The sequence below is a fragment of the Hyperoodon ampullatus genome (assembly GCF_949752795.1).
Source record: "Hyperoodon ampullatus genome assembly, chromosome: 4".
NCBI lineage: Eukaryota > Metazoa > Chordata > Mammalia > Artiodactyla > Ziphiidae > Hyperoodon > Hyperoodon ampullatus.
Window position 1 is genome coordinate 73814248 of NC_136917.1, and position 17977 is coordinate 73832224.

At 40.3% G+C, this 17977-nt stretch overlaps 1 protein-coding gene across 1 annotated transcript in view; it reads right to left on the bottom strand.

Annotated features, from left to right (window-relative positions):
• Positions 1–17977, bottom strand: part of PRDM6 (PR/SET domain 6) — a gene marked incomplete at its 5' end in the record, with an annotated part of 99485 nt that overhangs the window by 73290 nt on the left and 8218 nt on the right. The window contains one exon of the mRNA XM_079702605.1: positions 16081–16388. Within this exon, the coding sequence (XP_079558731.1) occupies positions 16081–16388 (308 nt within the window). The remainder of the gene's footprint in view (positions 1–16080; positions 16389–17977) is intronic.

Consider the following 17977-nt stretch of genomic DNA (forward strand, 5'->3'; position numbering starts at 1 on the left):
CCCCATCTCACTCGTACCAGGCAGCACAGAGCACTCCCTGCATTTGAGAGGCTGCAGCAGCAACAAAATCAGTGAGCCGGTTGTGAAATCTCGAATAAATTAGAAAGTGCAGGACAAATGTCTCCTGTTGTTCTTAATGTTATTTTTGTTAGTATAAACAGAGTTTTTCTGTGTGTGTTTTTTCCTGCATGTATTTTGGCAAGCATGATCCAATACACTCAGGATATCAAATGACTAGTAACACTTTCAAAGTAAGGAGAGAGGGTGGAAGGAAGGAAGGGAGGAAAGGAGGTAGGGGAGGAGGGAGGGAGTGAGGGAGGACCAACACAAGTATTCAACAATTGGAGTCAACCATATTAAGAGTATATAGCCAATCAACATCACTGGCTATATACTCAAAGAATTTTCAAAATGCGGAAAATGCTTATTGATTTTATGATAAAAGGCAAACAGCACGCTTTCATCTGTATAGTAAATGAAAAAAACTAACTGCAATAAGAATGACACCAAATTAATTACAGCTCATTTTTCTTTTCTTTTAAAAATATTTTTCTGCATTTTCCAAATTCCCTTTCATAAATATGTTTAGCACTTATAATCGTAAAAAAAAGTAAAATAAAGACCTCGTAAGAAGCATGATGAAAACTGCAAGAGAACACGGGGATGACTCACTACGAATAGAGGACATACATGAGATTTTCCACAGAACATGTAGGTGAGTCAGATTAAGCATCCTCTCCTTGGGGAAGGATCCTAATATAGACCGCATCTAGGACATATAATGGCTTCATGGTTCACAGATGCCAACACATTTCAGAGCGGCAGCATCATTGTAAGTCGCTGTATTACTGCCTCACTGCCATTCTACCACAGAGGCAAAAGTAAGGACAGTTCCCATTACTGGCGCAGGAGGGAAATGAGGTGAGGCATCCACAGCTATACCTAACTTGTTTAATACCTTGTTTAAAACTACATGGTCCTTCATCCACATTCAACCTGGAGATCCAATTCACAGAGGTTTCTAGAACTAGAGACATCGTAGCTCTCCTCTAGTCAAAGCTCTGCCTACCCACACTGCCCAGCTGACCTCAAGTAGTCCTATGGATTTAAATAACAGCCAAATGCTCACAACTCCTATTTATTTCTCCAGTCACATCCTGTCCTCTGAGTTCCTCCTACCAGCATCCACCCTTGTCCCGCAACAGACTTGTTCTCCACACAGCACCCCAGAGTGATCCTTTTAAAACAGAGGTTGGGACTTCCCTGGTGGTGCAGTGGTTAAGAATCCGCCTGCCAATACCAGGGTTCGAGCCCTGGTCCGGGAAGATCCCACATGCCACGGAGCAGCTGAGGCCATGCACTGCAACTACTGAGCCTGTGCTCTAGAGCCACGAGCCACAACTATTGAGCCCACATGCTGCAACTACTGAAGCCCACACACCTAGAGCCCACGCTCCGCAACAAGAGAAGCCGCCACAATGAGAAGCCTGCGCACCACAACAGAGTAGCCCCCGCTCACTGTAACTAAAGAAAGCCTGCACACAGCAATGAAGACCCAACGCAGCCAAAAATAAATAAATAAATAAATTTATTTTAAAACAATAACAACATAAGTTGGCCTGTGCTACTCCTCTCTCAAGATCTACTTCGCTCAGGATAAAATGCAGTCTTTCTCATGGTCTAATTTACCTGATCCCAGATACCTCTGACGTTCTCTCCCACAAAGCTCCTCTGAACTCACTGGGCTACCAGCACACTGGCCTCCCTGACAGTTCATTTCTTTTTTCATCAGGTCTCTCCTCAATGTAACCTTAATAGGACTGTACATTTCACACATAAAAATACAGGACACTCAGTCAAAGCTGAATCACAGACAAAGAACAAGCAATTTTTTAGTCAAAGTATGTCCCCAAAATGAGCTTACCAAACCGAGGCTGCAAGCAATATCAGGTGAAAGAGCAAAACTTTAACCCTGTCAAGGACAGGGTTGAAGGAAAGAGAATGTGGAAAGGGTGGTGGAGACCTGGGGTTAACCCCCAATGAATTCTTGGAAGATATGACTCTAAAAAAGTAAAAGATATAGGTTGACCAGAATAAGAAGCAAAAACCTTCTAGGTGAAGTAATAGCTTAGGCAAAAGCACAGCAGTGGAAATTAACAAGACGTTGACAAAGAACAGGAAGCAGTTCACTTAGAATGAAGGAGCTGAGCTTCCCCTAGGAGCATCTTTCCTCCCAATCCCTGACTCTCTGAGTATTAACTATCTATGTCCCGAGGTCAAATTTCTCCTCCTTCCCTGATCTCAGCAGGAACCTCTCCCCTCTGTGCACCTCAAAAAGCGCTTTCTGGACACTGTTTTCAACTGGAATTACTTGCAATCCTACTATTCTACAGTACTTGAGGGCAGAGTTGGTCTTGCCCACCTCTGTGACATGCACAACACCTCATGCACAGTACTTTCTCCATAAATGTGCTTCCCTGAATGCTGAGGAGTTTACATTTTCTGGGATGATAAATGTGGAGCCCATGATCCTGGAACACAAGGGGGACTAATCTCAAGGGTCTGAGCTATGGGGTCTCTGTGAAGCTGGCTGGGCTGTGTCTGAGAAACCAAAGCAGTGCCCACCAAGGAGGGAGTGTTCCCAGCCAGGTCCAGAGACCAGGTTGGATGCACAGAGAAGTCTGTGGCAGAGACTGCAGCCCTGTAATATTATGGGAGTTCAGGTCTGAGAGTGCAAAGGGCAGGCAGCACAGCAACAGATGGGTTCAGAGCAAAAACTCTGCAGCTCACACAACTCGGTGGAAATCCTACCTTTACTACCTACAACCTTGGGCAAGTTACTTAACTTCTCTCTGCCTTCATCCGAAAACTTGCTTCATTTGAAAAATACTGTGGTAGTCTTTACCTTATTGGGTTATTCTGAGGGTGAACTAAGATAATTCCTATAAAGCTCTCAGCAGAATGCCTGGCACAAAGTCTCAGCTTAAATGTATTAGTTGTTAATACTGCTGTCAGATCAACGGCGTTTCCAGTGTCAGATTATTACCTCCTTACTTTTTACAGAAGTAGGCTCTGAAAGTGGGTCTTAGCACCAATTGCAGCTTGTGTCTAAGATGTCCCACTACAATTTTTAATACCTTGTTTATAAAAGTGTCACAGATAAGATTTCTTTAGACATCTTTAGTAATGTCAAATGAGTTCTCAAATTTCAAGAATAAAAAGAAATCTTTTATTTTTTATTAGCAACAGAGGATATTTGCCTTTCAGTAATGGATACTTCTGGACAGAAGCAAGGATGCAGTTTAGGATTCATATTTGGACTTTATTTTTTTTACAAAATAATTTATATGCACTATTAACTTTTATTTGAGTGATCCTCCAATTTTTTTTTTCAAATTTGTTCATATAACAACTCCAACTCTAAAAAAAAAGAGATCAACAGTGTTTATTAAGTGCTTTTTGTGTGCTAGATACTCTGTTAGTTGCCAGAAATACAAATATTTTTAAAAGCCATTACAGTAACTCCAAAAATGCGAGGCTCATAGGCCAAAAAGGAGAATGAGAGAATGGTAAGTTAAGGATAAGTGGATTCCTATTTGAGGAGGTGTGAGGTGGCCGCTGTTAGTGAACTCAATTTGAAACAATGTCAGGATACCTAAATGGAGATGTCCCACAGACAAGTGAGGATAGAGGATCTCAGACCCAGTGTGGGAAACGGAGTCTGAGAGCCACCTCTCACAGGGAACAACTGAAACAGTAAGAGCAGGTACGGTACGCTGTGATCAGAATACAGGCTGCATGCTCCCTCAACGGGCAGAAATGGGAACCCGAAGAGGAAGACAGAAAACAACCAGCACATTTGCAGATAAAGTTAGCATATGGAAAATTTACAGACCGCAAATCACAAATATCATGCAAGGAGTATATGGCCTCTCTACGATATAGGGCTGCACAGAAGGGGCTGGCAGGAGACATGGAAAGGACAGTGCCGTCAGATGTAGTGCTGGTAAGAGCCGAGGGAGTGAAGGTATCTGCTTGCAGTCACACAGCTCACACCCAGTGAGGGCTGGAACTCAGGCCCTGTGAATGCCACCAAATGCCTTCCAGAGGGCCACCTCCTCCTGAAGCACACCTTGATTGCTAAGGGGCTAATTACACACTGCAGCTGACACGAAGTGGAAAGCTTTCTGCCTTTTTGGCTGCTTCCTTATACCTGGCCAGAAGGACTTCAGAAAGACAGAAAATATGAAAGTCAGGCAAGTCCATTTTGCTGTTAGTAGTTCTTTAATATTTATATCTATTTTTATCTGTCTATTTACCTATCTTGGGGTGTGGGTGGTAAGGGAGGAGTTTGGAAATGCCTAGAGATTAGCAAGGTGTAGCAGGAATGAAAGCAAGGGGTGAGACTAGAATTAACATAGGAACAGATGAGACCAGATATAGAAGGGAAACTGAAGATATGCCAGGTTTGCTCAAGAGCAGCCAAGACAAGGGAAGAAGCACGAAGGGAAGTTAACAACCTCAGGAGTAAGGCCGAGAAAGGGGGAGCTTGGCATTTCGTTCCCCAAACTGTAGTTCCAGCACCACGTGGGACACTGGTTCAGAAAATTGATTCCTGGGTCCCAATGCAGGACCACTGAATCAGAATCTTTTCGGGGCAGGCCCCCAGATTGAATTTTCCTGGGCTCCCTGCACCTGGAGATTCTTGTCTCCAGGATGTGAGAGTTTAAGAATCACTGAGCTAGAAGAAAAATCACCGAAAATATAGTTATTATTCTTTTCTTATTGTGGTAAAATACACATAAAAGTTACCATATAGTTTAGTACTGATAAGAATATCCACAATATTATACAATCAATCTCCAGAACTTCTTCATCTTGCAAAACTGAAACTTATACCCATTACAGACTATTTGTTTAATGGCTTTGCTAAAGCTCTGCTAACTATCCTAGCTTTGGAGCTGATATGTAGCCCATGGAGCACAGATACAACTGTAGGCATCCAGGTTTATGAGGCAGGGTCTAAGCTGGATTGGTTGTCAGATATTTTGACTATCACCCCTGATTAGATTATCATCAAAGTAAAAACTCCAGATACATAAGAGATATGGTTAATATTCAATAAATATATATTAGAAAAATATTAATTTCAGTTTAATTTTTGTTCTCTATGACAAGTTTTGGTATTTATGTTTATTTTTTCATTTAAAATTTTCTGTCACTTGGAACCAACACTGACACATATTCTTAAGTTGTATAATGTACTATTATGTAGGTATTCACTGGTACACACATAGCTGCACACACATTTTTATGGACAGTGGCAAAAGTGCGACTATATTGATTTGTTGTCATTTAATATTTATTGACAAGTCACGATATGCTGGGCATTGAGATGTTTTTCTATTCAGAATTCAATATCCAGGGTCAAAGCTACCTATTGAATTGCTCCTGATTCAAGGTCCATGGTCAAAAGACCTTCAGGTTTAGGGCTGCTTGGTGATTTTACTAAGTTTTTCCCCTTGCATGTTCATATTGCAAGTCAGTTCTCTGTTGTGAGGGTTATGAGTGACCATTTCACTTACTGAAATCATGTACCTCTAGGAAATGTTCTTTATGTGTCTAATATTTGTAGTTACCCTGTTGCCATCCATTAGAAATGTTCTTTTAAAAATTAAAGCCAGCGATGATTTTTTGTACATCCATGTTGTATGGAATCCCCTTAATACATAATCCTTTCTTACTTGTAAGCAGTGTTAAATAAATTTGCATTTAAATATTAAGCCTGATTTTATAGTAAGTAATTAAATCCAAACTGTGTATCATGGGCTACCATGTACAATCTTTTGTTTCCACAGACAAATAATGAGATTCTTTATTACTATATGCAAGTCCACTACAGACTTAAAAATTATTATTAAAACCCCAATTGAAAAAGGGAAAATGTCTTTTATTAAACAAGCATCATAAATATTGTTACTCTAATTTGTGTAATAGTACAATATGGCTCTCTTTTACATATGGAGAAACAAGAGGTACAAAGAAATTAAGTAGTTTCCCTCAAGTCTCACACACAGCTACATAAATCAAGGAGTCTTCTTACTTAGAAAAGCATTTCAAAGAGATTTGATTATTTTTTGTTAACACCTTGATGTATTAAAAGAAACACAAAAATTTTTTCCTTCCTCCCTGAGGACTATTAAAATCTCCCTATAGATCTCAGAAAGGCTCTGGTCTTATTAAAGATGTGCTATAAAACATGAAAATATCAGTAGAAATGCTTCTATAGTATCAGTAGGATCTGCAGACTGTTAATGAAATTTCCCACCAGGGAAGATACAGAGAGCGGAGGATGGGACTAGACACAAAATCAAAATCTATTCATGGGTGAGCCAAATTTAAACATCTGCAGGAGATCCTATGAAAACAGTGTCATTAGTTGCTGCTTTTAAAATGTGTTTTGCAGATTCAAGGAGATAGCACAAGTATCTTTTAGCAAAACTGTGATTCAATGTATATACAATGCATATACAAACAAATGTATATTACATTACATAGTCATCTCTCAAAAGACCATTATAAAAATTGTCAATAATGGTTACCACTGGTTTATACTTTCATACAGTTTAAATTTCTTATGATAAGAATTATTTTTAATAGAAAAATTCATTTCTACCATTTTAAAGTTTAGCAATTTGATTTTCTACTTTGTAGATTATCCAGGTCAAATTTTAAATTGCAATTAATTGCAATAAATTGAAATTAAGTGTTTTCCTCAGTAGACCAATATTTTTCAGGACTCTCTCTCCCAGGAACTATTTGTGCATTTTGTATATCAAAAATAAAATTTAATATTAGTGTGGGACAAACACAACAGGTTCTAAAAACATTATATTCTAACCTAGAATTTATTTACAGGTTATCTACCATTTTGGAGTTTGCAAGGATATCTAGGAATTTAGTACTGTTGCTTTTGCGATAAACATTAATATTCCCACGTGTGCTAACAACACTTGAGGCCCTGGTGCTTTACAAGATACTGAAAACATGACTTGATTATATTTAATTTAATTCCAATTATAAAAAGAACTTAAGAACTTTCTACTGAATTAGATTACACCGAATGTTTCTACAGACACTTCATTATCGGAGGCAGGCTTAATTTAAAATGATCACAGAGAGTGAAAAACACTGTTCATTTTAATAAAATGGGCTTAATCCCATATCATTATTTCACAATTGCATGCTGTAGGTGTTGGTTTATTAAATAAATTTACAAGGGGATTGGCAAAAACACCTATAAAACTGAGTGCTTCGTTCAGAGCTCCCCGGAGACAGATCTAGTCCCACGGCTTTTAAGTCTTAACAGAAACCAGAATACTGTGTAAAAAAAAATTTAAATAAAAATGAAGAGATCACATCAAGACACTGAACTGAAACACTGCCTTTTTTACTCAATTTTTAAGCAGTGAATTTTACAACTAATTAAAAATGAAAATGAACTTCTGACTTAGAGTATTAAGTAACAGTAGCCAAATAAGTGCAAAGTGCCCCCAAGCCACAGGACTTCCCAAAACATACATCTTCAATTTAAAACAAAGAACTACCTTGAGATCAAATTATTATATATTCAAATCAGGACAAACTGAAAATTTTTTGCCTTCCCAACAGTGTTAAACAATTTTCTGAAGTGTTATTGTTTTACAAGCCCCAGTTTGTGTTAGAGTTCCAAAAGGGGAAAATTATGATTAAAAACAAAATGATGATTGAAAACAAATGTCTAAAGTTAGTTATTCTGTACTAAGCATAAACTGCACAGCCAGCTTTCATTGGATAGAGCTCTGCAGACACATCTGGCATGCCCATCTCTGATATTTCAGAAATAAAGACAACTTTGTGGTTTGTGGTTAATGATTAAACACCAAGTGAACTTGTGTGCATTCTTATATAGGAAAATCTGCAGCATTTTGAGCATTTCACACTTGCAACAATGTCTTTATTAGGCTTTCCAGAATTAATTGACCTAAAATCCAGTGACTCTCTGATATATCTATTGGGTAATTAGAACTCTAAGGACCAACAAATAAAACACATTATTGACTTTTAGATCTTCAATCAAACAAATATTTATAGATGCAATTTGCAAAAATTATTTCAAGTTGGAAACATCTCAAAATCTGTGCTACTGATCTGAAGCATATCGGGATCATCAATACCCTCCCACAAAGTATGATTAAAATATAAAAACAATGCTCCAACCTTTTTTTTTCCTTAACATTTTTATTGGAGTATAATTGCTTTACAATGGTGTGTTAGTTTCTGCTTTATAATAAAGTGAATCAGTTATACATATACATATATCCCCATATCTCTTCCCTCTTGCATCTCCCTCCCTCCCACCCTCCCTATCCCACCCCTCTAGGTGGTCACAAAGCATCGAGCTGATCTCCCTGTGCTATGCGGCTGCTTCCCACTAGCTATCTCTTTTACATTTGGTAGTGTGTATATGTCCATGTATACACTATCACTCTCTCACTTTGTCCCCGCTTACCCTTCCCCCTCCCCATATCCTCAAGTCCATTCTCTAGTAGGTCTGTGTCTTTATTCACGTCTTGCCCCTAGGTTCTTCATGATTTTTTTTTTTTTTTAGATTCCATATATATGTGTTAGCATATGGTATTTGTTTTTCTCTTTCTGACTTACTTCACTCTGTATGACAGTCTCTAGGTCCATCCACCTCACTACCAATAACTCAATTTCGTTTCTTTTTATGGCTGAGTAATACTCCATTGTATATATGTGCCACATCTTCTTTATCCATTCATCTGTCGATGGACACTTAGGTTGCTTCCATGTCCTGGCTATTGTAAATAGAATGCTACAACCTTTAAGAGCAACCCACACCTACCCTCACAGCCTAGGTGAGTCTCCTCTGAAGACAAATGAAACTTCATAATTATAAGCTTCTTTGAAATCAGTCTGCCTGACCTTGAGACCAAGAACAGAAGGGGGGTGAGGAACACTGACCTGGTTTAGTGACCAGTAGCTATAGATATCAGAATGTGCTTGTTGTCAATGATCGCTGCTGAAATCTGTCTATACCACACTGGAACAATCAATTTTGTAAATGACTGCAATAATCAAGGAAATTGCCTAATTTATAAATCCTTGCATACAGCATTTTAATGGATTCCTCCATTTTAATGCTGATGCCTTCAGAGTTAAATGAATTGTTGTCCAGGCTGTCATTACAAAAAATGATAAAAACATTTGTCTGGTGGGGAAACCACATTTCATGGATATTCAGACCCTCAACCCATAATCAGTCATTAGTGACTTCCATGAAAGTTTCACCCTGCTGAGCCCCAGGAAGAGCAAAAGAATGGGCTTATCTGTCTCTCTGCCTTGGGAGAAAGCCCTGTTACAGTTTTGCAACTTAAACAAATTACCTTTCACTGAACTGTAACGCACTGGATGTGTCTCCCAGTTCTGACAGCCCCATATTTTAATAGTTTTTTTCTCTCTCTCTCCTGTCTAATGCTAGGGGCATTTTTTAGCACCCAACTCAGAATCAGCAGGCTCTGCCGCTCTGAACCCCCAGATCGTGAAGCATATCGACACGACGATGCTGGATGCACCGCAGCAAATGGGTGACATCCCAACCCTCACAGGTACATCTACAGACTCCACCTGGAAACCCAGGCTGCACACTTAGCTCTTTCCCTAAGCCCACCACACAGAGATTGCTCTTCTCAGTTAAACCTTGGCCAATTGATTCCAGCCAATAGTGTGCTGTCAGTACTTTACTTACTGCTCAATCTCACTAACCTGACATTTATGGTGCACTGATTGGCCTCTGTCAGTGGTGCTGGTTGTAAATTCACTTTGAAAAGCTTTGTGTTAACAGCCTTCAACCAGGCTCCAAGAAGAGTACGAACAGGCAGCCTGACAATTGCTCGACCTCCTGCCCTTATTACAGTGAGTAAATCAGGGTTTGAGCCATTAGGCTGGAGCCTGGGGCCTACACAAAAAGGATTGACATGACGAAAGGTCAACCTCTGTCACACATGTGTAACAATTTGGATAATGGAATTCTGTAACTTATCTGAGCGAGGTGGCAAATGCTTACAAGGAAAAGTATACGCTGTTCTGGCTGCTCTAGCTTTTATGCTAAGTAGTTATACCGGAGTCTGTATTTCTTGTGTAAATACACAAGAAATGTCTCAACTCATGAAATTGTGGATTATATATGATTCCAAAAAAGAAAAAGAAAAAAGGAGAGCAAGGCAGTCTCATAGTGGTCCCATGCACAGCACTTTTTAGAAAAGCCAAACACCAATGTATCACATCCACCCTCTGAGAAATGAGGATTTTGGTACTGTGGACATGATTCCTCAGCTGAGTAATAGGCAGTTTTCCGTATTCAACCAAAAACGTTTAAACTCATAACATTATATGACAACTACAAGTGGTTTCTGGGTAATGTGGTAGATTTCCTTGAATAGTTAAAACTGCCTTAATTGACAGTGAAATTAAAAGGCTCCCCTGCAGGTTTCTCTGACCCAGTGTTACCAAAATCACATTTTCATCAGATCACTTGCTGCCACGCAGTGATTGGAGACAGCAGATTTCATCTGTCCTGTAACCTCTGCAATTCTGATTTTAATTTCCATACCCTATTTTTAAGGCAGTGTGGAAAAAGGAAAAAAAATTATACAATGTAAGAAAATGTGCAGTTATAGACCAAGAAATACTTGTGAATTACTTTCTTCACATGGACAAAATGCTATCAAAAGAAGCAATCTGTAAACAATAGATAAACTGAACTGACCAATGAGAAAAATAGTTCTGCAGATACAGAACACATCATTCTTTATAAAGTATTTGCAACTAAAACACTCTAGTGCCACATGCATATTTGGATTAAACTTCACTAACATGAGAATTTCCAAATGGCTCTTATAATTTTTTTTAAAGCAGAGTCATTTTTGGACTTAGAAAACCAAGGGTGGCATTTGGTACATAAACCAAGAGGACCAGGACTTTAAATGGACCTTTTCAAAGCCAACTTTAAGTACTAAGTTTTGATTTTTAACACAATTCTGGAAACCATTTCAAGAGGCGGCAGATGGTTTTACAGTTTATGTAAAACTACAAAATGCTCACACTCGATCAAATGGGCACCACTATAAAAGATATCTTCAAATCAAATGAGGCAAAGCCAAAGAGATGCACCAGCTGTTACTCTGCATAATTAAAAACATAATAGTAACATGACTATGGTTTATTTTGAAGGAGACATTATTTGGATTTCATGGAGTTGATATATTAAAAACTAAAATGACAAGCACTCTGCTATATTAAATGATAAATTGCTAAGAAACACAATTTTTACTTCAATATAGCTGTGACAGCCACATAATTCTGTCCCCTGGTGTTTTGGTGAATAAGGCCAAAATGAGCCCAGGTCTATAAAGCAAAATATGGAGTATACAGTTACAGCACTATCACTGGAACAATTTTTAAGTGATTTTAATTGAATTTAAAAATGATTTTTATTGAATTTAAAATTATTATTTTCAAGTGATTTTTTTCAACATCTAAATATATACAAATGGGTACAGTACTATAGATGGAGTTGGGTCGCTTATGGAAACATACATAATACACTTAAAATATGAAATCAATTCATTTCCTTCTAGTACCAATTACTTGTGATGGCTTTGAAATATAAACATTTAGCAGCATGTAATACATTTTTAAAATTGGTTTTCATTAATGTCTTTTGACCTAAGCTAAATAGTAATGATGAAAAATAGACCACTTGCTTCAAAGTAAAACTCTTATTAAATCTAAAATATTATGGCACAAAATCAAACCACAAAAAGGACCACATTATGTTATACCCCTTGATTTTCTGAAGAAAAATAATGAAGCTTTCTACGTAGTGCAATTGAAAATGAGACACTCAAATTTTACTCAGGCAAAGAGAAATTCTGTAAAATTAGTACCTTGACTGTAATCCTAACAAGTTACTGCATTATTTCAATTAACAGAAAAAGTTTTCTAGGGTGAAAATAAGTGCAATTTATTTTGTCAATGTTGGTAAAATTTCTTGTCAAATCAGACTTTGAGTTGAAAGGCTTGAGTAATTCTAGGCTATCTTAAACTGTAACTTAATTTTAAATTTCCGTATTTTCTTCCAGTAGAATTTAAAGTATACACCATGTACATTCCTCAGGTCCAGTCGTATTAAATTCTGATGTTAAGCAGAAAGGGGAAACCATGTACGACTAGATTAATTTATCTCAAGGGAAAAGGGGCACATTAATAATTGAGATAATGTTTTCATAAATGTTGGAATCAAATGTGCCCTTTCACTTCTTTATTAGAAAACACATTAGGACAAAATTATCTCACTCTCATCAATAAGACCTAATTGCTGAGAACGACTATGCTTTCTTTGCAAAACATTCAGAAAGATCTTTCCTGTTATGGCCAAATAGCTAGAAATATATCATGCATCCAAGTCTTGCTGGAATACAGGTATATAAGCAAGGCAAGTGATTGTTTAATCCATCCTGTAATATTTCTGTTTTAAAGTATCTGAACTTATTATTTTTTGTAAAACACATTAAAATTCTGATTCTAAAAGAAATTGGCCCAAAAAAGGACTAATAATTTGGCTTTTAGCTTGTTAACCTCCTTAAACTACAAATACCCAAAAGAGTCAAAACATAATGAAGGTAGTGGCATGATATTTAACTTTCTTTAAATTGTATTTTTATGAACCAGGATTATACATAAAGAAAATATTAACTAAAAGATGATAGCACACTTACAAACCAATCAAACAAGCTCTCCGTAAATGATATATGTTAAATATTTTAAAAGTCATTTTTCTACAAAAAAAAAGAGCTTTTAATGATTCAACAAAAGGAGTAACTAAAGTGAATCTGATTGTTTCTGTAATAAGCCTTCATGTGTATAATAAAGTACAACCTTACTAAAAACAATGAACTGTAAACTGAAACAAAAATCCATCATCTACTTGGAAACAGTGACGGGATTAGCAATCCATTTATTGTACTGAAATAAAGATAAGTAACCTTGGTAAGATCCATCAGGACCTGAGTATTGAACTCTAAATATAAAGACATTTCTTCACTTGCAAGTGACTTGAAAAACATGTGAGAAAGAGAAACGATTCCAGTTGACTTTTAAAATGAAATAGTAATGATTGATTGCTTTTAATTTTTTCAAGATCTGCTTTATGTCGATCTGATAGTCTGGAAGATATCTTTAAAAGTGTGTTTTCAAAATGGATAATTATTACATGAGTCATTAAACAATTATTGCCAAAAGTTTCTTATAGACCTACAGTGTATTCCAATTACTGATTCTTTCTAATATAAAAAAATATAATAATTAAAATTTTTTCACAATAAAATTTAGATTTGAAAGGAAAGACTAAAATCTGAGGAACAATCCCACATTTAGAATTTTCTGTTATAAATGTAACAATTCAAATAGTCACATTTTATAAAAATAATAAATTATAATGCTTAAAAATTAAAATAAACTTACACTTCATATCTTAAAAATAATTATACTAGTAAAACTCTGAAACCTATTAAATAAGTATTTTATCTTACACATGGACATTGGCACTCAGTTACGTGACCCTGGTCGGTCGCATTTATATGATCTCCCAGGAGTCTGATACGTATTACATGGCCTCAGTTTTAATATCCCTTCCATCCCCTAAATGCATGTTATTGTAACTATTCTTACAGATGATAAAAATAAATAGATTATGTCCTTTTTAGAAGTAGATCATTCAAGCATAAACTCAGCAAGTCTTTTTTTGTAACACAGAACCAAGTCTATGTACCACCCCACAACACACTCAACTCACATACCCTAAACAACAGGTAAAACTCACTTTATATCCACCGAAGTATCAACAACAACAAACTAATTAAATTCCCCAGTCTCTTTGCTACAACAGAATTTTAACTTCATCAAGTACAAGTAAAGGTGCAGAAAAAAGGCTCCATAGTTTTCAGTATTGATATATATCATCATATTCTATCTGTATAGTGGTCTCCTGCCAACATCCCAATCATTCAAAGCCTTTCAGGAAAACAAACACCAACAACCACAATAAGCTATGGGATTTTTTTCATATTTGTGGCTTTGTCCCCGGCACTCTAAAAACAGACGGGCACTAAACCCAAGGCATCAGAGGGCAATGTAATAGTGCTCAGTTTTAACATTTTCAGATAGAACAAATCTGTACCACTAAGCAACTGCTTTACGATTTCCTCAGAAAAGTATTGGCAGATCTTTAACTGTATGGTATAGAGTTCCTAATAATACCACTGGAACACGAAAAGTGACTGGAATTGTTTTATAAACTTGAAACCACAGTGGAGGTAACAACTAATTAGTCAAAAACAAAAACCAACTAGAAAATATTTCAAAACCAGATGCTTTATTTCCCACATGTCAGTTTTTCCTATCCAAAAGCTCTAAAGTCTAACTTGACTCAGTGTATTGACCATTTTCTCCTGCCCCATTTCCCTATATAAAATTTGTTTAAAAAAAAAAAAGAAAGCACTATTTGGCAACATAAATATGCCTCTTTTTTTCCTCATTCAAGAATTCTATTCTGAAAGATTAAAAATGTATAATTGTTTTCCAGTAATAATTTCACAATAGTTTAGGTGTGAAATGGAACCTGGGAGCCTGGGCACAGTGCAGTGCACCAGTGGATAACTGTAGGGTACACAGCCCAGTGGCCACCATGTGGTCATCTTGGGCTGCTTGGCTATGAGCTCATAGATTTAGTTCCTCCCCTTTAATCAAAGGCAGCTCTGCAGACACAGGCCTTAGTACCCACTGCCAATAGTCATACAAGCGTCCTGGAGACCAAGTCATAGTGCTGGCCAGAGTGGGTGCTCAGCAAAATCTGAGTGGATTATTGAATCGTATGAGTTTAGTTAGTGACTATAAGGCAACTTGCAGTGAAAAATGATCATCTTGCAGGCTACTGAGCCAAAAGTGGGGGGCAAGCTGTTGCAGAAATGAGCCATTAATGGAGCCTTAAGGTCCATGCCAACTTGGCCTCTGGCATTTAAAAAAGTTTGTCTTCTGGCAAATCCCACTCCATTATATTGCCTGGCCTCAGTCAGATGTACATACTGCTTAAGAGTAAGACTTCTGGCACCTTATTTTCATAAATAACTCTCCATGGTGGGAGTATCTAAAATTGGTGTGGGGGAAACCTACATTAAGGGTCTGTCTCTTCCGGAATGGACCTCAATAATCAACCATGAAGCTTTGAGACAAATCTCAGGTTAATAGTTTTCAAATACGTTGTTGACTTTTAAGTAATAGCATCAGGTAAGATTGTACCATTGAAGTACTATCAATTGGGTTATACCAAACTGCCCAGAGTTTTCCTACAGTACCTTGTTGAAGACTGAATAACTGTACTTTGTCAGAGAAGCAGAATTTGTGGTATCTGATTCACAGTACGATTTTGCTTTACTTTGGGCACTTTGAAAGTTGTGAAACATGTTACAGTCTCTCACATTCAGCGTTTACCAAATTGTTTTTATCTGAGAAAATGAACCTGACTCTCCTTCCTGCTGTTTATGCTTATGTTCCTTCTTGCCCAGTGGGCACAAACAAAAACAACATGTTGGAAGAGCTTAAAATAGAACACAAAATTCACCTAGCTCACATCCCAATGCCCAGCCTCCTCTGTTCTACCTCCTCAGGTGTTTTCTCTTTTTCTCAAGATCAAGGGAGACAACAGTCAAATCTATCACACCTGGAATGGAAGCTTGTTATGGTGATTCCCTCTTCAGAAACCTGTAAGCCCTGTCTTCCTGGCTGGGTTGCTGTAGTGCTGGGCCTGGCTCTGCACCTCTTCACTGCAGGTGCTGAAAATACCAGGCATCTGCGTGACCAGAGAAATCGAGCCTCCACTACCCTCTGGGGAACAAGGTAGGCTCTTTGCCGGCCAAAGCTCCGGCTGGGTGGCAAGGTTCTCGGTGGCGGCCGACTTACCTCCCAGAGATGTTGCGTGTTCCTCACGGCGCCGGCCTGCACCTTCTCCGGGGGCAGGAGCACGCCCTGGAAGGGCCCAATCCAGGTGCCCTGCTGAATCCTCTGCGCCGCGCAGATGCCGTAGGCCAGACCGGGCACGGTGCTGGTGCACAGACACACCTCCCGTGGCAGGTCCCGAAGCCACTCGGGCAGCTCCGGAGGGGGCGCGGCGGCCGCGGCGCTGCTGGTACCCACGAGCCGACGCAGCGAGTGCAGCGGCCCGTGCATGGGGCACTCGCCGTTGCGGTTGTCCGCACACATGTCGCAACCTGCCGGAGACACGCGAGAGGGAGGGAGGAAAGGGAGAGGGTTAACCCCGGGTAAACCCCGCGCCAACAGCATCCCCGCCCGGGTGAGCCACCTGCGAGGGAGGTGACGCCGGAGGGCGCCGAGGCCACTGGGAGCAGGGGGAGAGGTGACCCGACGTGCTCCCTTGGAATTCGTCGCACCCAAATCCACCTGGCACAGGGTCGAGGCCCCGGGCGCCTCCAAAAGCCTCCCGAGTTGGGTGCGGACGGCGTTGTCGTCTCCAAGGAACCGACGGCTCTCGGCTTTTCTCCCCGGCCTCTGCCCCTTTCTCTCCCTCTTCCCTTCTGCCTCTAGCTCCCTCTGACCCTCTCCCCTGTTCCCTCAGGTTCTCTCTCTCAGTGGCGTTTCAAAGTGTATTTATCGTTGTACCAAGAGAAAAGGCGGTCTCTCGACCATTCTGATATCTCGGAGACATTCTACCTTGGTCGCCAGGGTATGTCTGGTTTTCCTTTCTTTACAGTTATAGAAGAGACTTTCAAAATCACCAGCGTAGGTGGCCGACCGGTCTAGCGCTGCACGCCATCCCCACTCCTCGACCCACGCCCCCCTCTCGCGTGAACGTCCACGCGAGTGGGCGGAGCCGGCCCTGGCCCCGCGGAGCCCCAGTTCTAGACCCCGGCCACAGAGGGCGCACTGGCGCTAGGGTCTCTCGAGCGCCCCGGCAGCGCCCGCTCCGGGCACTCCAGCTAGGTGGGGACGGGTAGGGAAAGGGCGGGGCTGTTCTGTCGGGTTTGGGGTGCCCTATGCTTGCGTGCAAGCTCTTCCCGGAAGCCCGCCCCCCAAAAAACCAACAGCAAATTTAACGATCAAGATAATGGGTCTTTAATGATGAGGATAAAGGTTCAATGGAGAGGGCCCCAAATCCTGCCCAGACGGTTGAGCCCGAGGCTAAATGCAATTATTTTGCGTTATAAATTAAGTGAGAGCTGTAGTAAAGCCTACTCTTTCCTATGTTCCTCAGAGCAGCCGGCGCGCGAGGGGACCCCCACCCTCTGGGGCGGCCGGCCGTGGACCCCCAGTGTCCTTCGACTCAAACTGGGCAGGAACAGGTCAAGCAGCCGCGGGAAGCAGGCCTGCGGCGACCATGCTGTCGGATCGCAGCGCCCTCCGGGTTATTAATGGGCCTGGCGGAGCCGCCGTGTCTGCGCCCTGGCCTGGCGGACCTGCCTCTGGGAGGCGGCCTCGGCGCCCGCCGGCGAAACCGGCCTCCCTGGCCCAGCTTCCCTGGGGAGCCACGGCGCCCCTGCGCAACAGAGCCCTGTGGTACTGGGCCTGATATCGGGCGAGCCCCGACTGGCGGAGATGGCAAGAGCTGGGCGCCAGCGGAGGAACCAGTGCTAGGCGGCGGGTCGCCCTCTGGGCTCCTGCGCCCAGCCTTGGTCACAGCCAGTCCTGGTGGATCGCCCTGGGTGTGCCCTATCCGTGCTTGAACAATTGAAATGCCCAAAGAACTTGTGGAAAGTGAGTCACTGAGGAACCTTCGAGGAACACCTAATCGCAACCCAGCATGGTGTGCGATACCATTTTGCCATTCGCTTCACCGCGAACC